This window comes from Pleurodeles waltl, chromosome 1_2 (genome assembly GCF_031143425.1).
Source record: "Pleurodeles waltl isolate 20211129_DDA chromosome 1_2, aPleWal1.hap1.20221129, whole genome shotgun sequence".
Lineage (NCBI taxonomy): Eukaryota > Metazoa > Chordata > Amphibia > Caudata > Salamandridae > Pleurodeles > Pleurodeles waltl.
This window is the reverse complement of record NC_090437.1, coordinates 875,886,461-875,914,080: the sequence shown is the minus strand read 5'-3', so window position 1 is coordinate 875,914,080 and position 27,620 is coordinate 875,886,461. Positions and strand designations below refer to the sequence as shown.

General features: G+C 43.0%; 1 protein-coding gene across 1 annotated transcript in view; it reads right to left on the bottom strand.

The window, feature by feature from the left end:
* Positions 1-25,907, bottom strand: part of WWC2 (WW and C2 domain containing 2) — an 800,549-nt gene extending 774,642 nt beyond the window's left edge. The window contains exon 1 of the mRNA XM_069199258.1: positions 25,343-25,907. Within this exon, the coding sequence (XP_069055359.1) occupies positions 25,343-25,470 (128 nt within the window). The 5' untranslated portion in view covers positions 25,471-25,907. The remainder of the gene's footprint in view (positions 1-25,342) is intronic.
* Between the last annotated feature and the right edge of the window lie 1,713 nt (positions 25,908-27,620).

Here is a 27,620-nt window from a genome sequence, read left to right as displayed (position 1 = left end):
CACCACTAGGGACATGTTTTTGAGTTTTCGGGAGGAACATGGCAAATTGTGCAGGAAATGATCCAGTTATACCTTGCGTATATTTTATCTGTGGAGAGAATGCTTATTTTAAATTTCCAGCTGACTGGGAAGGAATTTGCTATTTAGGTTTGTTAATTCCGAAAATGTATCACGTAGAATGTTCAGATGTGCTAACAATGACACCTGCACATAGATATTCATGCAGTGTGAATGAGGAAACACAATTATTAGGAGACATATTTGGAGCTATTATACCAGCAATATGAGTTATTTAAATGATTAAAAGATTACAAAGCTTTCAACAGAAGTAGACAAACTGGTGACTAGTACATCTGAAGTTTTATTAGTTGAAACCACAGAATCAGTTGCGATTAGATTAATGGTACTTCAAAACTGCCATGGTTCAGACATTTTACCCGTCCAAAAAGGCAGTCTCTGCAAGATGCTGAAGATTGAAAATTGCTGTACGTACATCCCAGATTAGAGTGAGAAGATTATAGACAATGCAAACAATATTTCTGATTTCAAGCTTGATTTAGAACCTATAAAAACCACTAGCATAATACAAAGCTTTACTAAGAGAATTTCTTCAATAGGCAACTGGATAAAAGCACCAGGAGGAGGACTCATCAAGGCTATTTTAGTTGCTGTATTAATAGTAGTTGTTTGTTTTCTATCTACTTTAGTATTTTACAAGACAATAAAAATGCTATTTATAAAGATGAGAAGTAGAGAAATTATTTGAAAGACAAAAGATCTAGACTTAAGTGAGTATTAATAAGAAATATAACAGACTAAAAGAAAGAGAAAATCTGAAAAGAAAAGGAAAAGGAGAGATTCAGCAGGTGATGAGAGCGAACACAGAATATATCTGTGAATGTGATTTTGTGTTGGTTACAAACCATCAGCTAGGAGACTGGCAGAATGTTTTTTGATTGACAAAATATTGGTGTAGATTTTAACATGCAGAAATAATATGAAGGCCTGAAATCAAAAAAGAAATGCATTTATTATTCCTTTCTGTGTTCTCTTAGCAGCTGAAAAAATGCAAGGCAACAATATCTGTAGGCTTTAGTTGAGCACATATTTTCTTTGATTCGTCATTAGTGACCTAGGTTAATAATGTATTATGGATAACTGTTAAAACTTGCTTAGAAACTTTTAATAATGAACCATTCTCTAATATATATTCTTTTTAACCTTCACACATTCATAAGTGCATCTAATGACTAAAACATTTTTAGTAATATTCTCAAAGTCTGTTTCTTTATGAATAAGCTGGATAGAAAAGAGCGTATGGGAAAGGAAATGTGAATTGGAAATATGCGTTACAATAACCATTAACTTTTTCACTCTTGTTTCTTGAAATGGCGAGACACGGCATTCAGTATAAAGTTTAATGGCAACCTTAGAACAAAACAAATAAAGTGCTGTGTAGCTGCTTTGTTAGATAGATTAGTCAATGGAAGCTGTCCTGTTCTCAATAAGACATTGAAGACTGATTGGAGAAACCAGTGGTGGAGATGATGAAAGAAGGTGCAAGTTTCAAAACTGTACGATGAAAAAAACTTGTGTTCCTAGATTGGTGTGAGAAGCTTAGAAGCTGAAGCTCATTCAGCATCCATCTTACTCCCCATGCTGACACTCAGTGACTTCTGGAAGACACTCTCTGAGATACTTCTCAGACTCACTCTGAGTTGATCTAAATTTGACAGATTCATTCTGAGACTCTGCCTGAAACTTATTTTGCACTAAACTTCTACTGAGTTTCTCAACGCCTTCACATCTCTGCACTTATGAACTCTTTATGGGTTCTTCTGATTGATTGCTTATCTTACTTTTATGGAACATCCCTTAGATTAAACTAGGGAAATTAAATTGTATGGTACTTCCTTTATGCATTGTTCTGTTTAACCTTGATGTATTATTCTTCATTATAAATTTGACTCTGTTAATAAGGATGAGAAACTAAGACAGCTAACAACACAAACACTAAAACTTTTCCCATTTCTCATCATTGACCCATATAAAATGTTACTGATAATTTGAGAATTGTTAATGTTTTGCTTTGCAGCTTCTCTCAATCTCATAACAAACCTCAAAAGGTCCACTGCCTAGGGTCCAGAAACAAGGTGGAAAACTGTTTATTTATACCAGCATTTTCTGCTCTCACAACCACATCATTTGCACGAACACCACCCAAAAAGTATTCAGGAATTCAAGAAACCCACTGCATTTTCAGTAATTTTTGGTCCGGTAGCATTAAAAATACTGGTCAAGAGCTTAGCACTTTTCCAATGATAAAGCAAAGGTTAATTTCTATTATTTTTAACCTCACAGAGAGAGCTACTACATGGGTGACTCCTTTGATTATCAAGAAGACTCACTGGCTGTAAAATGATGATCAGGTTTTGGCACAATTTAAGGCTGCATTTGGGAAATGAATGATTTTACCATCTAGGTCACATAAAATTACAGGATTTTCTGAGGTGTTATTTTTGGTCCAGCATTAAGTTGTAGCATCAAATAATATATACCACACTGTGCAGTGTGTGTCCAAGCTCAATCTTCCCATGCTAGACTGACAATACACATTCAAACTCTACCAATGACACAAAATCTCTTTTCAAATAGATCTATTGAATTTATCATTGAACTACCCAATTTACAAGTGTTCACCGCCCTGTTAAAGCTCAAAGACTACTTTTCCAACCTGGATCATTTCATTCTTTTAAAGAAACTCCCTAAAGCTGTAGAACTAGACCCAATTTTCTTGCATCTTATCTGTGTCTACATGGCCTTCCTGATATCATTGTTACTGAGAGGAGCTTTCAATTTACAGCACACTTTTTGACTGAACTCATGAAATGTTTTGGTGTGATACATTTCAAATATACTAGTAACCATCCCCAGACTGACAGACAGACCGAAAGAGAGTGGGTCAGTCCAGAACAGTACCTTACATGCTTTTTCATGAATCACCAGTCAGACTGGTTATAATCAGTGTCCCCTGCTGATAATAATTATTTTAATTGCACATAGAAACAGCTCCCTTTATTGTACTTATGGTATCCATCTTTCTATGTAGTCTCTGCGAGCATCTGCCTCTAATGTACCCTCAAACATGTTGCATAACATCAAAAGCATTCAGAAAACAGTACAACAGCATTTAGTAAAGGGCAAGGCAGACTACAAATGTTAGGCTGATTTACACTACTGGGCCTGTTCTTCCTATCACCCAGTGGTTACAATAAATGTCTCTTGACTCTGGGGTCACATCCAAAGTTCACACCCAGATTTGTAGGGCCCTGTGACATAGTATGGTTGGACATATGGGAACAGTCAAACTGGCACTTCTAACAAAATAATAAATATACCCTTTTGTACATGCTTCCATACCAAACCTAGTATTTTGGAAACAGGGGCTCTTTCTCCTGCCACATTAATTGATGGCACATCTTGGAATGAAACAGGGCTAATGTGGATTCTACAATATAATGTGGAAAACTGCAGTACCTGGTTGTCTGGAAAGGATATATTTCTGAAGGATCATGAAAAACAGCCTCCTTTAGACTTCCTAGCCAGTAGCCCCAACTGTGTAAACAGTGGTAGAATATAATTAACCAAACTGCACTCCTGGCTCCTTATCTGGCAACTATTTGTAGTTGTAAGGGCTCTCCATTCCTGCTTAGCTCATTCACAAACCTTGTGTCCCAGTAACTTTCTTGTTTTCCCCTGTATAGTTCCCCTTGTTAGGTTAGACACATCCATTGTGCATACTAGGCTTTGCAACCTTGTTTACATGGTGTTTGTTAACCATCTTAATGCTACTGGTTGAGGAGTCCCATGCTCTTTTGCATCCTGGGGATCATGGTCAACAACGGGAGAGTCAATCAGCATTCTAGTCTGCTAAAAGACACCAAAATGGATCTGGACACCTCTCCAGAGCAATCAGTACTGTGTGTTCTACTCACCTTCCCTGTTTTGCCCTTCTATCACTTGTGAGGCACTTGATACCACTGGAAAGACTGAGGAATAGCGTGGATTCTCGGCAAATCCACATCTTTGGCCAAAGCTTGACACCTCCCCACTTGCTCCTACTGATCTCTATGGACTCAACAAAGCCAAAAAGATGGTGACTTAGCACAAGCCTTGTTTATTGTGTAATGATTTGTAGATGGTTCAGTAATTGGCAAACTCTATGCCTATTTAGGGGAACCTGCCTAACTAGATACGGTCAGTGGAAAATCTACTCCAGTCGCTGGGACTGTGGCTGCTCTAAGGTGAACTGTAGCAGTTGCAGAAAAGACTTTTCTTTGAATGCCAGTTTACCTGAACAAGTCAGCATCTTTCAACACTATCGTGCTGTCAATGTGTTTTGGTTGTTCTGATCAATACGATATCAGAAGATGCCATGGAATTTGCCTGTGTAGGTCCATGTTTGAGTAGCTCATTTGGTGTAGGTTTGTTTTTGAATTCTGGGAATTGTAAACTGGATTACTGGATTTTCTGATGAGGTCAACAGGACTAAAAATCCCGCAATGCAAAGAGAAACAGACTGAATGAAATACTCATGCACGGAACAGGGAAACATCAGAATTCTTTGAAGGTAGTCGATATTAAAGGGTTAAACAAGGGGCCAATTTGTCAGAGTCTTCTTGACGCCAGATCCACATCCATATGAAGCATCTGACAGCATTGCTAATGCACACCAGCACGGTATATTATTTCGAAGTTAACAGCAAACATCTTTTAGCTAGCAAAGGCAAATGGGCCAATGGCAAACATTAAATGGGGAACATTAAAAACTGCCTGAATGAAACAAGGCAAAACAGTTCAGAAGGGGCTCCAGGCAACTATCAGAACACAAATAGATTCATGGGGAGCACGGCTATCCATTCAGCAAAAGAAAAGGCAAAGACAAGTGGCATCATTTTAGGTTTTGCTTTCAATGTCTCTAATTAGACTGACTCTCTGCAAAGGTTTACCTTTTTTGTTAGTGCCTCTCACTTAACTGCATCCTTCTTTTAAATCTTCTAGTAATTATATTCAAAGTTTTAGGTATCCTAGTGAACTCCAACTTACAATTCTCCTCCTAAAATTCAGAGTGATCGTTCAGCCTGGTCACATGGCCAATAAAGTGGGCATCAGCATAACTTCTCCACTCCACTCTCAATGCTATGGCAATGCAAGAACTGCTTCCTTGATTGCTTCGATAGCCCCAATAGATGCTCATGGATGAAGGAACACAGAGGCAATTCAGAAGACCCAGGAAAGGCTGATCATCTGGATCCTCTCTCTCTTGGCTACTTTAATCATAGGGGGCTACACAGTGACTCAGCTTATTTCTCCTGAGAACAACCTCTCACAAGAAACAAGCATTGGCAAAATTATTAGGTCACTCCTTATTGATCAATTGGCTTTGCCAATGTTTTTATCAATGCTGTGCAGAATTAGCACAAAAAAGGAAGAAAGGCATTCATGGACATGCATATATCATCCTGCATGCCAATACCTAGGGAATGATGCGGGTGCCTTCTTTTCTTATTTACTGATCCAAGATGGCTGTACTATTTGGAATGGTATTTTTTAAGTAGTTTTAGTGGTGCAAAAATACTATAGCACCTCAGAGTAGCCCGGCTACAAAATGAAAATGCAAATTTTCAAAATTATATGGATCGCAAGAGGAACAATGAAGGACAGCGTGGGAGAGACGCAACGGGTTATCGTAAATGGGCGAGGCAGTAAAAGAGGCATAGGAGGCTAGCATGGGGGGCCTTTAAAAATAATAATAAATGCTACTGAGAGGTGTGAAAAGCAATGAACAGGATCAGAAGAGGAATAAGGGAGCAACTTGGAGTACAGGGAGGGAGCAGTATTTGGGGGTGAAGCAGCACATAAGGAAGTGTCAGAAAGTGTGCACTATCATGAAGTGCTGAAAAAACGGAAAGCAGATATTCCCTGAATAGGAGCAGAGGAAAGATACAAGGATGGCAAAGAGTCTATGCTTCATTGTAAGGAACAACCACAAGAAGAGGAAGGAAAGCTATTGAATAAAAAGAAAGGCGAGGGACAAGAAGGCTATCAATGCTAAGCAATATGCAAGGCCTGGGCCCACCGTGAGTTTGTGGTAAAAGCCTTCATGTTCAAGAGACCTAAAATTGTCAAGCAATATTACTATTGACACACAGCTCCCTTCCGATGAGAGCATGCTTCAATATAGAACTGTGTCAAGTGCTGCTACTGTTAGGACAATAAGCCTTTCTCCCAGAAGAGACTGCCTGAAAGGCAGAAATGCAAGGTGGGAGGTATTTTCACAACTAAAAGTCCCATTTGCAAATTGAATGGTGCCACCTACAGTGTCCAGGATTCAGATACACCCTGAACTTGGATGGTTCCTTTATATCTTCTGGACATGAATTGTCATTTATGTTTCCCATGCACTCTTTGTTAAAGGTTTTATTCAATTCTGAGAGAAGTAAACCACAGGTGAGCAAAAAAAAAGTCTTGTGAGGAGACCTGCTGGGTCCGCATTGTTCACAGTCTAATGACATACTTGATTTTGCTCTGGCAGTTTCTGGGCAGCTGTGTCCACTCTCTGTCTTGTGTGTGCCTTGATTCATATACCTCCCTGCCCTGCAATTATGATCCAACTCACTCTGGTCCCACCCTGGGTCAGAAATCTACACCTGACTGTGGAATGCCAAAGAGTTCTTGAAGGACTCTGCAAATCGCAGTATCTTTGTTCCTCATTACAAGGCTGGTGGTCCAAGGATCGCCAGACTCATGGTGGCGGTCGGACCACTGCAACTGTGGTGGTCCGACCATCACATTCTGACCCTGGCAGTTGGACCGCCAGGAAACCGCCGTCCCCACCGGAAACATGATTACCGACGGGGCTCCTAGTTGTACTCAGCCAGGCGGCGCCGAGTTCAGCGCTGCTTGGCTGATTACAACTCTACTTACCACCAGCCTTTCCATGCCATTCTGACTGCCACAGAAAGGCTGACGGTAAGCCAGTGCTGGGGGACCCCCTTCCCAGCACCCTCGGAATGCGCACTGTCTACTTTGCAGACAGTGCGCATTCCGAGGGTGTTGGGGGGGCCCCCTTTGCAACAGCATTAGCCTCGGCTCCATGCGGAGCCAAGACCAATGCCACTGCACTGTTTCCACTGGGATGACCGGTGGAAACCTTGGTTTTTGCGGGTCAGCCCAATGGAAACCTTTTAAGGGGCTGATGGGGAGACCATCAGTTCCACGGCGGTCTCCCCACTGGGAGTCTGGCAGTCAGTTTGTCTAACCACCAGACTCATAATGAGGCCCTTTCTCCCAACATAGCATGCTGATAGAATTGACATACAGTGTATAGAGGCATCCATGCACATACAGCGCAGGCTGAGCTGTGCTGAAGCTGCAATCTGTAGAAGTGTGGGGGATATAGTGGCATCTGTTTAGGTCTAGCTTTAGTCAAGACCGTTTGTTTAACTTTAAAAAATAAATACATATACATACCAAGGATCAGTCAGTCCTCTTCATCATTGGTCAGTTGCACTGCCATTCAAAGTTTGCATCCGTCCACCACGACGTAAGCATGGCACTCTGAGTCACCCTACTTTAGCCACTGATTGCCTGCTGTGAAAGTGATGGCATTCTGTCTAAACACAATCTTGTCATCCTCACAGAAAAAATAGATCCCTTCTGTGCCAGATCTGGTGGGTCAAAGCGCTATTTTTTTTAACTCACGGGATTCCTCTTTCTGTAACTTTTTCTGTAACCCGGCAGTTCCCAAATACAGGGCCACTGCTGCTGCTTGCAGTGTGCTACATTCTGCACATGCACTACAGGTGGTGACTGTCTTTAAATGAGCTTTAAAACAATTAAAGGATGCTACTTCTGCATGCTTATGAGTGCGCAAGCACGGGGAGGTCCACATTTGAATGTTGTTTACTAAAGTGTAATAAACACTATTCGAAAATGGCTTCTACTGCCTACCTGAGCAGGTGTGTCAACACATGGGAGGCTATCTTGTAATGGTTTTTATAATACCTTAATAAAATACACTTAAAGATTGTCGGCTGTGTATGGACAGACATTTTACATAGTTTATTGGCAAAGTATAATAAAAATAATTACAATATGGACGCCCATGGCTCTGCATGCATGTGCACCAAAGGATGGCCATCTTTGAAGGGTTTTACTTACACTTTTAACACAAACCATTAATTAATAGGCCATTAATAAGCAAAGCCTTTACATCAGCAGCCAACACAGATCATAATTTTCCCAATGTGGGTTTCTTCACCCAATGCACTATGCCCCGAATAGTTCAACTTACAGAATCAGTTTGTACAAAGTGTATCCTAGCTGTGAGCAAATGTCAGAAGTCTTAGCTGTGAGCAAATGTCAGAAGTCTTAGCCAGCACAGTTGGACACTGCCACGCCTTACTAGAACCCTAGGCAGATCTTCATGGGAAATTAAGATATGAGTTGGTGTAATTTTACAAGCTGGACAATAAATAAATGTAAAAAAGTGTTTTACATCTTTAACCTTTATATTTATGCAAATATGCAGGTCTAATTGTGCACTTACACTAAATATGACCATTCATAGGGTATCTCTGCAATCAACACATTATCCACTCTGCTGTCTTATTAACAAACAATCCTGTGACCTGCAGGTTAAACACGGTGTTCTGCAGCAGGAATACTAAATGGTTACTGTTACTATAAAGCAATACAAAATTGTTACCAGCAGATTACATACAGAGCTCCTAAAGATCCGCAGCAAGTGCATTAACCATCTGTGCTGCCTCATCACCACACCATGGATACACAGATCTCTAAAGAAGGTGGGAAAAACTCTCTAAAGTGACTTAATATATGATCGGCTTCAGACCAATACAGTACGCCAGATTAGCTTTAATAACGCACTTCTGTCTCATTTGTTGACTTATCTCTTTTTTGCAGACTTCGCAAAAAATAGTGCATGTTATACTTTCTGTCACTAACTCCACCCCAAATAATAGTGCGATTCTTGGCCCGCACACCCCCAACCCCCTCTGTGGTAGCCACCCTCCCAATAGTTAGTTGCTAGATTACATTTTTTCCATTTCCCGCACAGGAATATCTTCCCTGGCCTCGCTCTTTGCACGTAGACACTGAGTTGAGATCTATGCATGGACGTCTTTTAGTGGTCGTCAGGGGTCGCAGTTGCGACCCCCAGTTTACCCCGTGCGACCTCTGACACTGCCTCTGCGACCCCTGGCCTCAGAGGTGGCAACATCAGTGCCAGGAACACAAGGGCAGATGGACATTGCTTAGGGCTGCACTTTCTAGTTTTCAATCTTTTTATTTTTACTACACAATAGTGGATAATGCGTTATTCACTATTAGTGTAATACAAATAGAATACAGTTAGCTGGAATATGACCTTCCTTGGCAGCTGAGGTAAGTAAAAAACACTTAAGTGGATGTTGTGTGCGTGCTTGTGGGTGAGAGTGAGTATGCTGTGTGAAAGAGAGTGTGTGTACGAGTGAATGTGTGTTTGTGTAAGCATATGTGTGAGTGAAAGTAAAGAAGAAATGGCGGTGATGTCACTTCCGCTGCCCCTGGCAGTTTGGTAAATTGACATCCATGGATCTATACTTGGTATATAGGTGCCCGGGTCTCACAGCTACATGTTGCCTATGGCACATATGTTTGGGTACACCTTCAAAAACTGGCTGCCCTTTTGACGGGTTGTTACTGCGCAATGAGGGCTTGAGGATTTACATAATAACTATTGATTGCGCTGTTAAAGCCTTGCAAATGAACTTCTGCAATATTTTTAAGACTCATTCCTTTCGTTTCCCCTAAACTCGTATCATTTTTTTACTTGTATCGAGTAAATATCGGCCGAGGAGCTTCAATTACACAGAACGATTCCCTTAATGAATTAGAACAAACCATCCGAACCCAGCCCAGCAAAGAGTTAAGAAAACATGGCTTTAAATAAGTGTTTCAAGATAACAGGCTTCTTATTATATGAAGTTTAAAATGTTTCCATTCCCATGAATACGGACTTCAATTTGATCACCTGACCCATCCAATTATTCTACAATTAAAGCTAGAAATGCGCATGTGTGCATTCAAGTTCCCAACATTAAAGTTCTAAAAGAAATAGACATCGAGGCATTGAAGAATTACACTTTGCATGAGCCATCAAGGAGGGAGCTCCCAGTGCCATGCTCCGCCTGTGAAAAGGAAACGCGAATAGCCACGTCACTGCTGGGAGAGCAGGGTTTCAAAACACCTGCTAAATCCAACAGAAGGAGCAGATATTGTGCTTGCTCAGTCCGATAACAGAGTCAGGTGGCTTGTTCGAAGCACGATGCGAAAACAATGGTGACCAGCATTCACCCCTCCTAGAAAAAAACTACCAACAGTTTCCAAAATGAGTCGAGTTGTCCTACCTTGTATGCATGGTGTGTTTGCTTTATGATATCGAGTAACAGGAAAGACTCAAATGGTAAAAGTGCACCATGAGTAGGATGTTATCAATCAGTACTCCATACCTATAATGAGATCTACCCGTTACTGGGCATGCGATAACACTAACACAGAGCACACCTGGAGGTCCCAAATAGCTAAATACTTTGGACCATTTCTGGAAACGTACAGTTGAGAACCTACAATAACAATAATTTAAAGGGACGACTGCAACACTGTCCATCTTGGCAGATCTCGGTCTCTCCCCTCCTCTTTAAGCTGAAGCTTCCCTCTCCATTCCCCCTCAAGATCTCAGAGTGGGCAATCTCTGCCACAGTCCGAACATACGCTTGAACTCCGAATGTAAACGATAAATAGAATGTTAGGACCTGTAGAGCAAACCACAGATGCCAGCGTACTACTAATAACAAACTGTGTGTCTATCTCTCACATCGGTTCATCCAGTACACCGGTAAGCACAGCATCCCAAGACAAGATAAGAGAAACTCTCTGGTCACTCACACACCGCACTAAAATGCTTCCCACACAGGCTTAAAACAAAGACAACACACTCCAACCACACTTCTACGTGGTGCAGTATGCTACGTGTGTGGATAAGCATTCCCGAGCGCCACATAAGGATAGTAATACACCAAATAACAATTTTTAGGTCTGGCTTGAAATCACAGCTCTCCAATTGACCTTGTCATTACAACAAACATGCAGCAGCCTTTGAGGCTGCATCCTTCTATCCATTAGCTTGCTTGGGTCAGTTCTCATCAGCACATCCTTTCAGACAATGACAAACACATTCAGGCACCTTTTACCGCAAGCTATTTTTTGTTTTGTGTATTAACACGCTTCCTGGGGAGTAATCCTACTGCGATACATGAGTGACTACTATAGTGAAAGATACACTTAAGCATCACTTTTTTTTACCAGTCTGTTCTTTATCTCATACATACATTGTTTAAAAAATGTTTTTTTTATTGTTTTCATTGCTAGATAAACTGGTTCACATTAATGTGAAACAAATTAATTCCTAGAGACACCACAAGATCATTCCAACACCATTCAGTCACTGCACTGCTGATAAGATTCAACACGCCCAGTAGCAATCCTTCTCCTACATTCCTGCCAACTTTTTCAAAGCCAATATGTCTGCTTTATAGTTGAAAATGCAAGCACAACCTAAAAGGCAAACTACCACCAATTCAACTGGCTTGGCTTTTATTATAGAATTGTGAACAAAGGATGTTTTTTATTCCTGTACCTATGCATCCACAACACCCTTTCAGAGGAGGTGAGGATGCACTCTTAGCTACTATAGCTGGCATTACACTCTACAAATATTTTAATATTTTTGCTTCCACATTAACCTACATGAAATATTGACTGTGCTTGTCAGTGCATTTCTGAATGTCCCTTATGCCGTCTCGCATGAGGTACGTGGCTGTCACGAAGATGGTGATTTTGCCCCGGTGACTTAATGTCATCCATTACACCTTTGACGTGCTGACTGGGGCTGTCTTTCGCGAGCAGAACTCTCTTCTGACTGCTCTGTTCTGGGCAGGGGGGTGAAGTAGAGTGGCTAGGGTCCACATGACGTTGCCGTTGATGGAGGGCGGTCTAGCAGTACCTGATCTAGAACAATATTATTTGTCTGCCCAAATACAGCACATAGCGCAATGGATGTTCGAGGATGGCACTTGTGGGAAATCATTGTTGGGAGATTTTTGGAGGCAATTGACCCTACCGCAGCTCTTGCTGGCAGGGGGCAGAAATGTAGAGCATGTCTCTTATTCGGTCAGACACACTGCTTCCCTGTGGAAAAATACTGTTAAATGTGTTCTGGGTAGGGCACTGTTTGCTTGAGACTTGGTCTTCTGGGATCTCCCTGTCCTTCGAGTTTTTTTGGGGGGGAGGGGTTGTGGGCTTGACTACCTGGAGGGCCAGTGGTTGTGAATTGTTGGGGGACCTCTGTTACCTAATGAGGAATGTATTGCTTTTGAGGCAGCATAGGAGAGCTTTGGTGTAGGGCAGGCCAATGTTTACAGAATGCAAAGATTGCAGCTATTGTCCAGGATATAATGCCTTTCAAGTTCCTGCAGTTGATGCTGTTATTAGCCAAGAGGCGGGTTACGACAGCCTGGATTGCGCAAGCTGGGCCAAATGAGGAACGATGGGTGGCAGATGTGGTTAAATGGGCTACCACTGAGGAAGTTGTTTGAGGAGGTGTCAGCGTGATGAGAGGGTCAAGAGGACATTGGTGTCTGTGTGGGGTTGTTGGATCAGTTTATGCGTCCCTAGAAGGAACATTCTGCCTCCATGTCGGAGGAAGAAGGAACTGCGGACACACCTGAGGCATGAACAGATTCTAGTATGCTTGTGGTGAGGGTTAGGAGACTAGGAAGGGGTGAGGATGGGATGGTGCTATAATGGGCCTGGACTTATCATTACAGGGATACTCCATTGATACTGCTGTGAAATGTTAACCTTTACGGTGGCATGATGGACTGCAGCGAGAAGTTAGGTACCTGTTGGTGCTGATTTGTTGTTTGTGATGAAACCAATAAAACATTTCTTCCAAAAAACGTACATGAATCATTACTAAACCACACTCTTAACAAGTCTCAGTTAACCATACACAACAGATATTGATGCATGGCAATTCCAGGAGTGTACAAAAACAGATCACAGAACATCAGGTGTTTGGACAAAATGATGGGCCAAAATACTGTGTGGACAAAAATTGTGTCAAGAATATGGAGTACCAGAATATCATGAAGGTAAGTTTCTATGGATATAACAAGTTTTACCATACTTAACTCCACATTTGTACGTTGACAATATATATAGCTTCAAGGTATGTAGATGTGGAGCTAAGAATAGTAAATCTATAGTTACATATTTGCAGTTACCTTCTTGATATTTTGATCCTTGTTTATTTTGTACAGTATTTTGTCCATACAATATTTTTGTCCTCGATATTCTGTCAGTGATCCGATGTGCATTTTCTCCACATTGTTTTAATATTTACACAAGGCCCTTTATAAATGAACTAAGAAAGAGAGGCTAAAGGATGTGCAACTATGTGGTTGAGTCTCAAATACTACTTAGCTTAGAAGAAAATGCACTACTGCTGTTCCACTTTCAGGATACCATGCATTTTATCTGATGTCGGGTAAGGGAGAACAACCTGAAACTGAACGCTGACAAAACAGTAATAGTAGTAATAAGCAACACTGGGCTCAACAATATAGGCCACAAGACCCCTGCATAAAGCCCAGAAGTCTGAGAAAATCCTAGGAGTAAACTTTGATAATTTGCTACCCCTGAGACTTCATATAAATGCTGTTGCGTCAAAGTGTATGTTTATAATTTGAACTGTCAAAAGACTAGAAGGTTAATTTTCAGTCAAGGTAATGTAGACGATAATGGCTGCTGTAGTTGGTTCTCGGTTAGATTTCAGCATCTCTATTAAATTCTTGTTTCCTAAGTGCGATCTAGCAAAACTACAGCTGATAGAATATGCTGCAGCCAGCACATTTCAACTACCCAGGAAAATCCATACTACCCTCCTCTTGAGAAAACTCCACTGACCACCAATAAAACAATTCAAAAACTGTTATCTTGTTTTGGAGGCCATGCACGGATTAGCTCCCCAATTAACATCTGAAAGAATCTTAAAATATATTCCCTCAAGGATACTGCGCACCTCCCCTGCAAACTTGTTGGAAAACTCCTGATTTAGAAAAACATGCTACGGAGTGCGTGGATTTTCTAGCCTACTCTGAGGGAATGGAAGTCCCTTCTGTCTTACCTTTGCACCTAACCTGATCTGGCATCTTTCAGGCCAGCACTGAAAACCTAGTCGTTAAAACAAGCTGTCATCTGAAGTACCCCAAAAAATGCCCTATCCTGGATAGAACAGAATGGGTGCTCAGCTGGGCTTCCGGAATCTCTGGCATTCTCTACATAATTAGCACAATGAAACCCTAGGGTGTGCAAGGGCTTTAGAAATACAATTACCATTACAAAAGCTACTTAGTCCTGGACTAATGTACAAGTCACAACACAATGCTAATAACATAACATGAGTTGTCAATCGTGAACTCTTTAATTCCGGTGTGTGCAGTGTAAATCCAGGTTGGGCAGAGCAACATTAAATCTTTAGGTTAGCAATGTAAAATACACTTACATATATTTAAAGGAACTAATTTATATTGCAAAGCTTAAGCTGAAAATCTAGCTTGGATCCGTTCCTCCTGGGCCTATGTTGGACACCTCTGTTTTAGCCAGTTGAATCTGCAGGCTCAGTGGCTAAGGAAATCAAATTACTTTTGGTGCATCACATGCATCACACTGGCAGTTAAAAGGAGGGTGGAACACTTCCATCGTATTGGGCAACAAGAAATGAAGAATTCTGTTCCCTGAACATGCCAATACATTGTTTACAGAGTAGTTACCTGTTCAGCAGTTTGCTATATTTTTGGTGTCACCATCCCCACCCAACGCGGGATGGTGATAGCTAGGATATTGTTAGATGACTCCCTGTTTCAATTTTTGTTCACAACAAATAGGACGTAGGAGTGTGGAATTTATCAAAATAGCCACTTGTCCATGGGACAGGTTGCTTCATAAATCTACTAGCCCTGTAACAAAATCCACTTGTCCCTTTAGTGCTGTGCAGTGACAAATTATGGCAGCAATATCATTAAATAAAGGCTCTGGTGATAGCCTCTCTGATTATACCAGTGTTCATACTATAGTAGGGCATGAATCCTAGCAAATGCCTTATTTTGCCACCATACCACAGATGTACCTACTGGGGCTGAAGGAAGCAGTAAGCAATAGTTCAAGGGTTGGAATGCCCTTTTGAGTCTGTGCAAACGTACAAAGTTGCATGCTTTGGGGGTTTGCCAGCTCTTCTCTAATCTTTTCTCATACTGAGAAAGCTTGGAAATGTATTCCTAACAATTGGGGGAAAATGTAATTGGAGGAAAAGGGAACTTGTACATGCTCAACAGTTTTTTGCATGAGCAAATCTGCAAATACATATTTGCTCGAGCTACAATGCAGTTCACATATATTTTCTAGAAATACAATTTCCTGGCCTACTTCTGTAAATTATTGACAATTCATGAGTAGTAAATCTGCACTAACACTAGAATTTATACCATGGGTGCACTTTTGTGACTTCCTTTAAAAAATTGGCCCCTACTAAGATATGGCATTAACCAAAGAAACTTTTGTTTTTATTAAAATTCTGTCTCTATGTGAGTACTGGATGGCTTCACTATGAGAGACAGCATTGTGCTGTTTCACAAGGAGCATATTGGCACCAGTGCCTAATTTGTAAATAAAAATGTGGAGGATGCCCAAAGCTCTCCTCTGAAACACACGACCGCTGCATTTAAGTGTGCAAGCACAGAATACTGAGGCAGCATAATCCTAAGCTATCTCAGGACTCTTGAATCCATTTACAGCCACTCCCTGCCCCTTCAGCTCACTCTTACAGCTTTCTTATTTTGTGGTGCTATTCCATATTTCTCCTCCTCTGGATTTCCCATATGTCTCTTTTGCTTCCAGTAAATTCTGCAAGCAGGAAAATAAGTGCTGGTCCCCAAAAATAAATGCCCCACACCGGAAACCACCAGCTCAAATTAAGCACTGATCGGCACACAAAGTAGCTTTGATCAGTGCCAGGAACTTCTGTGAAAATGTGTGCTTTTTGAGAACAAAAATATGCTTGCTTTTTGCCAGTGTTTGTTATAATAGTGAGGGCCCGGCAGCTCTCACAACATTAAAGTTTTTAAAAAACCATGTCAACACAAGCTATGCATTAACAAAACCAAAAGGCCGACTGGCTTTGAAGTAGTGCAGTCTGAGCTTACAGAATTTCCTTAACCCACTCACCCACATAAAAAGGGCTTTCCATTAATAAACCATAAATACAAGTTTTAACAGCATAAACATATGGACACAAATGTGACCTTTACTGTAGACAATGCCCTTCCCTGATCCATAATGTGGTTCTGTAAACTGGCAGACAAAAGATTTGTGCTGCAAGGGTTTGGGACTACTTATCCTAAGGACAAAATATGAAAACTTGTTGCCCTTGACCTCAAACAATATGTCCTGGGCGTAGGACTATAGGAATTCCACACCCCTAAGGGTGGATTTCTCAGAGAATTTAAAAGTATTTAAAAGCACTTTATATAAATAATGAAAATTTTGCTGTTGGTTAGTACAACGTGTGACGGCATCCCACTTGTAGGCAATAACAGTAATAAAATATTCATTTAGGACTTTGTGCACATCCGTATCACTCTGGTATACTTTTGAAAAACATTAAAGTGCACACATTTTTTAAACTTTTAATAAAATATGAACTGCCTGAACTTTTTACCAGAAAAAAATATAAATACAATAACAAATGTATTAAGCATTGTCTCCCACCCACTCCAGCACGCCAGGTTTTTCTACACTGTTCAGGACTAAGGGCCAGATGTACGAAAGGATTTTACCCATTCTGTGTCTATGGGAAAAAGCTTTCGTACATATGGCCCTAAGTGCCTTATTTAGAGTTTGATAGACAGGGTAGTCTTTCACAAACATGGAGCATGTCCTGGTCACTATATTACAAGTGCTATTCCCCATGATACTGCAGTAATATGGTGCATGCAACTTTCATCCTGTTTGCGACAGAAGTATGCCAAACTTTACAGAAGGCCCCAACTCCATAGTTCTCAACCTGTGGGTCAGGGACCACTGGGGGTCAACAATACCTACTCAGGGGTCTGCAACTGACTGAGAAAATAAAATAATATTATCAAACTAATAAAGAGTGTATAACTAAAGAAGAACATTGTAAAACTGAACATTTTAAAACATTCCACAAAGGTGAAGGAATTTAAAACTGGAGGCTAAATATTAAGTTGGAGTCCTCAGATTGAATCGTGAGAACAGTGCAAGTGCATCAAACAGACTATAGCATGGTCTCAATTGAATTTAGAAAAGCTCCAACCTTCCCATTAAAATTAAAATGTATATTTGTTGTATGTATTTATATTTAGGGTGGGTGTGTTTGCTAGTGGCCTAAGTGCAGTTTATTTAAGGTTTCTTATAGAGAATTTGGAAAAAAAACATAAATCTTATTGACAACTTCGAGAGTAAAACTACTAAACATATCAGTATAATAATACTGTAATGCACTCAGAATTGCAATAATAATATTGTAATCCAACCAGCACACCTCTCAGTTTGACTAAGGGAAAGATCACAAAGCTTTCTTAGAAAGGTGAATCCATTAAATGCTAGGCGTCCAAAAAATGCTGCACATAGCTTCAACACTGAGTTGGTGAACTCAAAGCATAATTTACAACTGTGGTTACCACAACTAACCAGTTGGGTGAGCAGCCTGCTTGCAAACACACTCTGTATTCTTGTAGATTTTTCAAACATAATTGAGCCACCGGATTCCGTTAGTTTTGGAAAGGATCCTGAACGCTATGAAACAAGGGGTGACAAGTCAACAATCCACTTGGTCCACATTGGCTAGCTACATTAGATATCAAAAAAGCAAGGTGAATGCACATTCTTTAGGACGCCCGAGTGGAAATTCCACAAAACAGATTGGTGTATCTACTCTTTGTAAATCCACATCGAATGAGAGCTTAGCATTCCAGATGCTAACAACAGTACTGCGTATCATACCTACTAGTAATAGCTTAAAGGTAAACTAGCGACTAGTTTTGTGATTCTGTGTATGGGACAAAGAGGTGGGATATGCAAGCTGCATGACAGAACACCGAATAAAACAATTTCTATCATCATGCAGGAAGATATTAAGATATGGATTAGAGAGTGATGTGGAAGGGAAGGGTAACAGTATAACGTTTCAGATGGAACATCCGAGTAATCCAAGACGAACACAAATTGAGAGGATTTGAAAGGTTGGGAAAAAAAGGATCCCAGCATTATCAAATATGTGACAGGGGAGGACAATTAAGTGCCAAAATTAACTGAAAGGATTTATCCAAACCAGCAAAGACCATTTGAGTTCCAACATGTGTTACACTAGTAAATGCCGGAGCTCGAGGTGATCTCCTGTCTACAGCATTAAAGGCCAACTTTCTGCTTTCTCATCGCTGCCCGTGAAGGACAGACATGAGGATGAGGATGGGGATGAACAGGAAGGGAGGTGTGACACTGTAGTGGGAAGAAGAATGGTACCAAGCCCAGGGGGTCCTGAGGAATGTAACTGATAACTCGACAGCCACGTTGGTGTAGAGGATATATTACATAAGACGAGATTGACCAAGATTGAAAGGTGTCTACGACAGAAGACACAGAGTGATTCTGCTCTATACTAGCTAGTCATGCAAACACATTCAGGGATTTGGGTTGAGTTAGTGGAGTAGCTCCAGACAGTGGTGGGACGGAAAGTAGAGGAAGATCCAAAATGATTCCTTTTAGAAGATGTCTACCTTATCAGGTGCCCACCATTCGTGTCACACTCCCTCAACGTTATGCTTGCTCTCCCTTACCCTTGTGGCTTTGTCCCCCACCTCAACTCCAAACTGTGTACTACTGTAGCCCCCATGTCAATCTCATCGTATGTGTGTGCCCCCCCACCCGCACTCATGTTGCCCTTTCTCACCCTTGTTCTTCTGTGTCCCCCACACCATGTCGTGCATGCTTCTGTGCCCCTCGCTCTCCTCCATGTTTCTACCCCCACCGCTCCAGCTGATGTAAAAAAAAAAGCGCGATGGGCCTGCCATTGGCTGCTTTGATGCTGTACAACATGAAGAAAAGGCACTGGCAGAGCCAATAGTTTTCTCAGGCAAGACGTATTGGCTTTGCCAGTGCTTGTTCTAAGAAGCAGTCATTTTAGAAGCGGGTCCAGTCGTGTAGTCCTACATACAAAGCAGTACTCTAGGTGTTATGGGAACAATGGGAATGTTTGTAACTAACCAGTCCAGAAAAGAAATCTCTCTTACTGCACTTCGGTGTGAACCAGTGGGTGGTATTTCTCACTCCTACGCACTACTAAAGCTAGTCTGTGCAAACCTTTGTCTGCGAAGAAGGTGGTCTAGCTTCTGCCCCTCAACCCGGCTTTTGAATCAGCCCTGCTGAGCTCCGAACCTCTCAAATATGCAGCCAGGATTCTTCTCATACTTTGATCTGGTCCACCAACATAAACTCCCTTTACTTGTGCTGTGGCCTAATCGGTGAGAGTCCAGGGTTCTGTTGCTCATAGAGCACGAATCAGAAACACAAGAAAGGGAAGAGCCTGGGAGGGGTGGAGAGGGCACAGTGGAATTAACCATTCTCACATACATGCAGGGCAGTCAAAGTCAGGGCAATGAGACATAAGCATCGTGCTAAAACTGGTACAACTGTATGTCCGCACATTTGTCATTTACAGCGAGGTCTATATGTGCATCTTCCTTGTTTTTGCTAGGCACAAAGAAATATTCACTATACCTTCACACACAAAATTGTAAGTCTGAAACAAAAGAAAAACAAATAGGAAATGTGGTCAGGTGTTTTCACACTGCAATGTCAGTGAGGTCTGACGGACGCCCTAACTCCGTGTTTATGTGTGAGAATATAATTGTCTTTATAGCCTTTTTTTCTGCCTGTACATTTGGCATATGCACTAAATCATCAATAAAGAATAGTTGAAAAGAATGTGGAGGTGTGCAAGATAGAGCAAGCGCAATGGTGCTGGAGCTACCCTACTGCATACAGATAGCATGAGGTTGAGGACACAGTTTTCTGGAATTCATAAGCTAACATATTTCTTAATGGAAAATGTTGTAGGGTGCTGGCGTTTCGACCGTAGAACATGAGCGCCGTGGAGCCAAAAGCACTATTCAAAAAAATAAAACCGCGATTGACCAGAAAGCTATACCTATAAACACTTTATAATTTTCCAGGTCTCTATAAGAAATCTTAAATTAAATGCACTTAGGTCCGGTGGCAAACATACCCATCCTAAATTCAAACAAAATAGAACCATACAATATCGTGGTGGCCCTGGTTTGAACTAATGAACTTCAGCTCTGGTGGTATTTACACCCATTAACATTTGAGAATTTTGTTAGAAAAAGTTGAAACTTATTTGCAAAACACTGGGAAAGTGTCCAATATGCTGAGTGAAAACGCTAAGCAGAGTTCCATCAGTCAGTAAATAAATGCGTTAACTTACAAACCACCCGGAAATGTATTGTAAAAAGTAAGAATGTGAAACAATACGATTGTGGGTTCAAAGAAGTACAAATGCTCCCCAAAATAAACCATCTAAAGCTGGCTCATTTGCTTGAGACCAATGGCATTTCCATTGCTGTAGACCAATGGCTAGTTCGATGTAGAGTGTTTTTATGTGCACAACAAAAAAAAACACAGTGTGTGGTAGCGGGAATAATACATTGTTTCATATGTAAGAAACACTTGCATAAACAATGCACAGAACAGTAGCAACGCGTCCCACGTGTTCTTACAAATATGAATGGTAGCTGGCTGGGATAAAGTTGCGAAAGGCGCGCTGACTCGTCAATATAAGCTAAGTGAAAGCCACACAAGAATACGGTAACTTCCGGGGTTCCGGCGGCCTTAACCCGGACGAGGCCTCCTTCGTTCAGCTCTCTTCCATGAACCCTTGACCCTAGATGTATACGTCCAGACTGGGCCATGCTCCTGTTCCTAGTATTAAGTATGGAGAGCGTGACCTTATTTTCCCTTTCAGTAGTGGTGAAAAAGGACTATGTTCTAATGAACCTCACATGGTCCCAAAGATGCACACTGTGCCCTTTGTAATAATGTCCGAGCAATATATAAGCCTACTCGCCGGCTCCCTCGCCAGTCGTTGAAAAAGAGTATTAAACAATGTATGTTTTAAGGGTCTGTGTTCATCTGCACGGCGACAACAAAAATGCAGGTCTTTCATACTATTTAAAGTTGGATGTGGTCATGCTCACTTACAAAACAAACATGGGCAATGGCCAAGCGTTTCTGCCTCGTCAGGGCCAGATATCCAGAGCCCTAGACCATGTGAGTATCCTGATGCGTTTTGGAGCCAACATTGAAAAGCTTAGCTTTCGGGGCGGGAGCTGGGACCACAGTGGCGCTACCCGCTTCCTTGAGAAAAATGTGATGCCTCTCATTCCAACAACTTCCTATACCTCACAGATATCCTGAATGGAGCCTCTTGAGGCGTGCGGGGCCCTCTGCACCGGAGGGGCCTGCGTTGCGCCCTGGGACACAATAACGATCCCGTCCATTGTCAGTTGCGGTGATCTGCGTTCTGGCCATGCTGACCGTCTAAGAACCACAGAAACCGAGACTTTGAGGCCCACCACAAGGGCGGGGGCCCTTCTCTGACAGAAAGTTACGTTTTTAGGAGTACGTTCTTCCTAGAGAATTTCTTATCAATTCAGAACGAACGTGCGCCATTTACGAGTTACTCATTTACGACACATGCACAAAATGGGAAGTAAATAAAGACCGATAACCCACGCAGCGCAGGTTTCGTGTTGTCAATAAAACGGTCAGTCCCCATCCCTCATCTCTGGGCTTCAGACACTTATTCCCTCCAAACAGTCTGCCCGTTACTCGGCCCTCCCCCTTTCCCAAACTGGTCTAGCGCGCGCGGCTACGCTATAGTCCTCCCACCTTCTTCCCTCCCATTTCGGCCTCTCTGTATCCGTTGAACCCCTCCCACTCAGTTCTACAAAAGAAGGGGGGTCGTGTCTCCCTCATTAGGATCCCCTCTGCTTTTATCTCGTAGAGTGAGACCCCGTGTTTTGTATCCACTGCCCCACTCCCTCCGTCATGCGTTCTCTTTTTACGCACGGTTGTGGGGCAGATGCAGATGTCGACCGCTCTGTCACCGGGACAACCCCGAGGCCTCGTGGACACAACCCCGCTGCACGCACGAGTCCAACACTCGTGATTCCCCTGCCTGACCGTACCACCCCCCTCGTTGAAAAGTTGTATCTTCTTCGGCCTCTTGCAAGACCCAAAGTATTCGGTATTCTGCCACATGTTACAGTAGTGGCGGAATTTCGTATACCCCACGGGCCCTTTGCACTGCATAAACTCCCCCGTGGCCCCTCTCCATTAGTTATGTGCAGTGCGTCTGGTGGCGATACCTTTGTGCCCCTGACGGTGTCTGTGGTGACGCTCGCTGTATTCTGACCAATGTATACCGTATGTTGCGATTGCAAGATAAGGAAAACTCCTGCATGTCCCGTGCAGTATGTGCTGGGACTTCAGGTGTTTTGTGCAGAGTGTGCTGCGGCTATCTGTGCTTTGCCTGTGCCCTGAAGCCCCGTTTGTCAGGTGCAGTTTAGGCGCAGATGTCTTGTCCCTGGGTGCTCTCTGTTGATATACAATATGCCTTGTGACTCACATGCTCTGTGCAGCATGAGTGTTGGGATCCCTTACTTCATGTGCAGAGAATATTCCGTGTAGTATATGTGCCATGTGTGATCTGTGCAGAGTTTGTGCTTGCGGTGCCGTGCGGTAAATGTGCTGCAGCAATACGAGTCCGGTTCAACATATGTACTCTGGCCCCACGTGCCCGGTGCAGTTGACTTTCCGGAGTCGAACCTGTTAGGGGCAGTGACTGTGTTGGCGTCCACCATGGCACTGTCAGGCTGGCGGCCCACGTGTCCTGATTTGTATGTTTTGTTGACCCGTGTGTACTGGGCGGCTCGTGTCTTGGGGTCAGAGGTTTCATGTGCTAAGGTGCAGTGTGGGCGGATCCCATGTCATGTGAATGCTCTGTGTAATAGATTTGTAATAGTATTGTGTGCTCAGGCTCTCCGTGCCCTGACAGTGTAAGCGGTGGTTGCTGTCTGTAAATCTATGTGCTGGAGATAACGAGTGCTGTGCGGCGCATGTGCTGAAACCCCCTAGCTTGTGCAGTGTGTACGCTAAAAGTCAGATGTCTTGTATGTTTTGCGGCCCAGTGTTCGCCGTGCACCGTATGTGCTGGCTCTCCTCACGCACAGTGCTGTCTCGGGGCCCGAGGTCACCTTTATCGAGCGTGTGCTTCATTCACACTCTCCTGCGTAGTGCTTAAAGACCCTTTGTCGTATGTGTACTTTGTGATGGGGACCTTATGTGTTTTGTGCAGTGTATGTGGTGGGCACCCTGTGCACTGTGGTGCAGTTGTTCGTGCATCCGTGGATTGTATGTGCCAGGTGTCTCTTGAGTAAAGTATGTGCTGAAGCCACATAAGTTCTTTGTAGAGTTCATGAGGACCCAGGTCTCCTACTTGAAGTCATGAATATTGTTCAGGGCATGTGCCGGGGCACCTGTTGTGCAGCTGTTTTTTTTGGGGGGGGGGGCAGGGGGTGAACAGTAAGTAGTTATTGCAGTACTTGTCCTGTTGTCTGACACACCATACCTCTACTGCAGTGCTTGTGTGCCGGGGCCACGTTTGCTGGAACCACACGTGACATATGCCAAACATGTGCGGGGTCCTATGGGTCATGTATAGTGTGTCTTCTGTAGTCACTTGCTCGCGCTAAAACCCCCAGGTGATGTGTTGTGTGCAACATCTGTGCTGGGCCCCGCCATGTGCAGTGAGTGCGCTGTGCACGTGCTCATTACCTCTCGACGTTCACTGTATGTACTGCGCCCCGGGTGTCCTGTGAAGTGCACATGCTCGGACTTCATGTGGTGTGGAGTCAGGGGGTGTAGCTTCAGGGGGGGACGTGTGTTTGGAGTGTCACAGTCCCCTCATAAATGGATACAGCGTCGGATTTCACCAGGACGTTTTGCATAAACACAGACAAAAACACACACACAGTCTCCCGCTTTGCTTCGAAAGTCTTCATAAATGTTGGTTATTTTACAAACTCTGGATTCATCTCTTTTTCCACTGCCCCTCTGGCTCCTCTCATGCGCCCTGCTTGTCGTATAATGGAATAATATAAGCCAGCGTGATTGTTGGAAACTCTGAAGCTCTCATCTCCGCCCCCCTTCACACACACATAATCTACCGGACCAGGCTACGCCCCTGTGTGCAGCGTGTGTCCGGAGAAACCATGTACCTTCAGTGCTTATGCTTGGCCTCCTTGTGCACTCTACGAGTTTCTCCCCGGTCCACGTCGCGTGCAGTGTATGTGGGGGAACCCCCTGGCTGTGAAGGGGTAGGTGGGACTCCACTCAATATGTCCTATCCAGTATAATGGCTGTCCTGTGTTGTGTTTCTCTGCGGTGGGTCGCATGTACTCAGTGTAATGGGACCCCATGGGCCACGTGCAGTGCATGTGCTTGGTCTCATGTGTCGTTGACCTCACCTGTCCTATGCAGAGGACTTGTGAGCATCTGCTTGGTCCCACATGTCCTGACCCTATGCTGAAAACGTATGTTTTCCGGGACGTCATGTGCCACACGAAGTGTATGTGCTTGGTACCATGTTTCAAATGCGTGTGTATCTCTCTGCTGGACACCCTGTGTTCCATGCAGCGCATATGTTATAACAACTTCTCTCCTGTGCAATGTGCGCGCGCGCTGGACACCCTGTGTAGTATGTGTTGGGACTCCGTGTGTCCTGTGCATAGTGACCGTGTCCGGGCACTGTGTGTCAACTGAAGTTTATGAGTTAGGGTCGTATTCGTGCTGGGACCCCATGTGTCATGAGCAGTGTATGTGTTAGGATTCCATGTGTCCTGTGCCCTTGGTGCATTAAGTGTCCAGCAGTTCACGTTCCGGAATCCCACTATTCCGCCCTTCCTCCCGCCCCCACCAATGCCCCTTCGCCTAATGCCCCCCTGCCCCGCCCGTCATCCCCTGTAAACACTATGGTAAACGTATTTCTGCCCCTTCCTACCTATCCCTCGGGTCAATCCAGCTGGTCTGCTTGGTGTTGTGGTCAATGTAGAAAACTTTGTCGTCGTAGTCCCTCGCTTCCTCCCAGCCATCGGGTAAAGGCAGCTGTCCATTCCCCTTCCTAGGCATGATCAAGCTCTGCAAACTCCTCCATAAGTACGGAAAGGAAGCGGGGTGGGGGCCGCCAAGTGAAGCGGGCAAAACAAAGTAGCTCTCCCGCACCCCCTAGAAAAATACCACGGAGAAAAAGTACCACTTGAGGTACGTAAATCCTGTTTTGAGGCAAGCAACCAAAAATCCACTCGGGCTCAGTCCACCATGTCTGCCTGCGTCCCTCCTCCCGGGCTCGGGCAGCCCTGCGCCGAGAAAGCCGTCTGCATTGGGACGGGGGAGAGCCAATAACCCTGCCTTGTTCCCAAGCAGCCCAGCCAGGGGCTCATTAGCATGAGATTAGCATGGGGCTCATCTGCATACACATTCCTCTCTGCGGCATTCCTGAGCCTTAACCCTGCCCGCGCTGTCTGCTGCTGGTGCTCCTGCCGGTGACAGACACAGACCAGGAGAGCGAGGGGGAGGGGCGGCCCAGGGGACTACGGCAGCCGCCTCGCTAAGAAGGCACACACCCCTAACATACCAGAATGTTTTGTTCCTGTTACTAGTAATGCTTTCTTTAAGCATCCGCCGTTTCTACAAACTTTAAGTTAGCGAGAGTTTTGCTTTAACACTCGGCGAAAAAAACTGTAATGAGTAGGGCGCGCCCTATTTTGGCCTATGCGAGAATTAAAACATGGTCACAAAGTGATGTGCCCAATATCATACTAAGTGTGGAAACGAAGATTGAAACCGAGGCTTCCTGGTTCCACTTTGCCTGAAACCAGAAAAAAACACCCACCGCTCTGCGAAAAACTTTAAAGTATACAGACATGTATTCTGTATTTTAGTCATATGGATTTTATAAAGTGCTACGTAATCAGTGCTGCTAAGTGGTCCTAAATGCACGAGTGCCACCTTCAGCCAGTAGTGCCTTTGATCGGGCAACGCTTTGCATTCTGGGACTTATGGTTTTTCATTTTTTCGTGTAATTGTGAGTCTGGGCATTCATGCATGAAAAACGCCGTTAACAAAAACAAACTTTACTGAATGTATGTGCGACACGTGACGTGGGGTCGTTTGGAAACTATGTATCAAACTGCAGCTCATCGGAAGCGGCATGAAAGACTTGAAGATGATGGAGATTAATTAAACTTTTGTTTGCTACACGTATTTATTAACTTGGAGCTTTAACATGAGCTACATGCAACTTTCCATTTACTTCAAAGTGCAGGATATCAGATATATCAAAGTTTAGTCAAGAGAACAGATGATTCTAGGAAGCCTGCTTTTTCTACCTGGCAACCCCACATTTTTTCACCTTTTGCTGGACCCTATTTTTTGGCTGTCTTTAATACCCTGTGCACTTTACCCCTGATAACCAATATTAAATGGCCTGTGCTTCCTCTTTAAACATCGAATTAGCATTCTCCCAATTGGTATATTTAATCTGCTTATAAATCCGACCTATAAGTATATGGTACAAAGTATACCCAAGTGCCTGGAAGTTAGTTTCACTAGTGAATTGCAGCACCCATTGTGCCATCCACTATAGTGGCACAGTGCAAATATGGTTCCATGCCTACCATTCTAGCCTGATTGTAATAGTGCAAAACATGCACTGTGGCCTGTCAAAATACATCTGCTTTGGCAGGTAAAAACGTCCCTTTTAGATATTAGTAAGTAATTCCTATGTATGTCTTGTAGTCCACAAAGTAGAGTGCATAGTATTTACAAGTGGAACATGTGGAAAATTAATATTACCAAGTCCTTACATTGACAACACCCTAAAAGTATTTTTACTGCCGCAGGCCTAGCTGTCCTATGTAGAAAACCAGAGTATAGATTAAAACACTAGTACTGTGACACAGGACTGTTGGTTATGTCATGTCATAGCCTTATTGTGTAATTTCTTAAAATCATTGGAAAAGCATCATTCTCAAGTATAAAACAGAGATAAAAGACGAGGTAGTTTAAATAAAGTTCACAATCAAGGTGCATTAAATCATTACAAATCATCTACTAGCAAATACAAAACAAAGATAAAAAAAAACACTACTGTCATGAGCTATCATACTTCCACAAACTGTGCTCTCAAGGAATGTTAATAACGTGTGTGATTCAAGTACTTATAATTGTTACAGAACGTCTATTGGCAAATATAAAACAACAACAAAATACGTTATTGT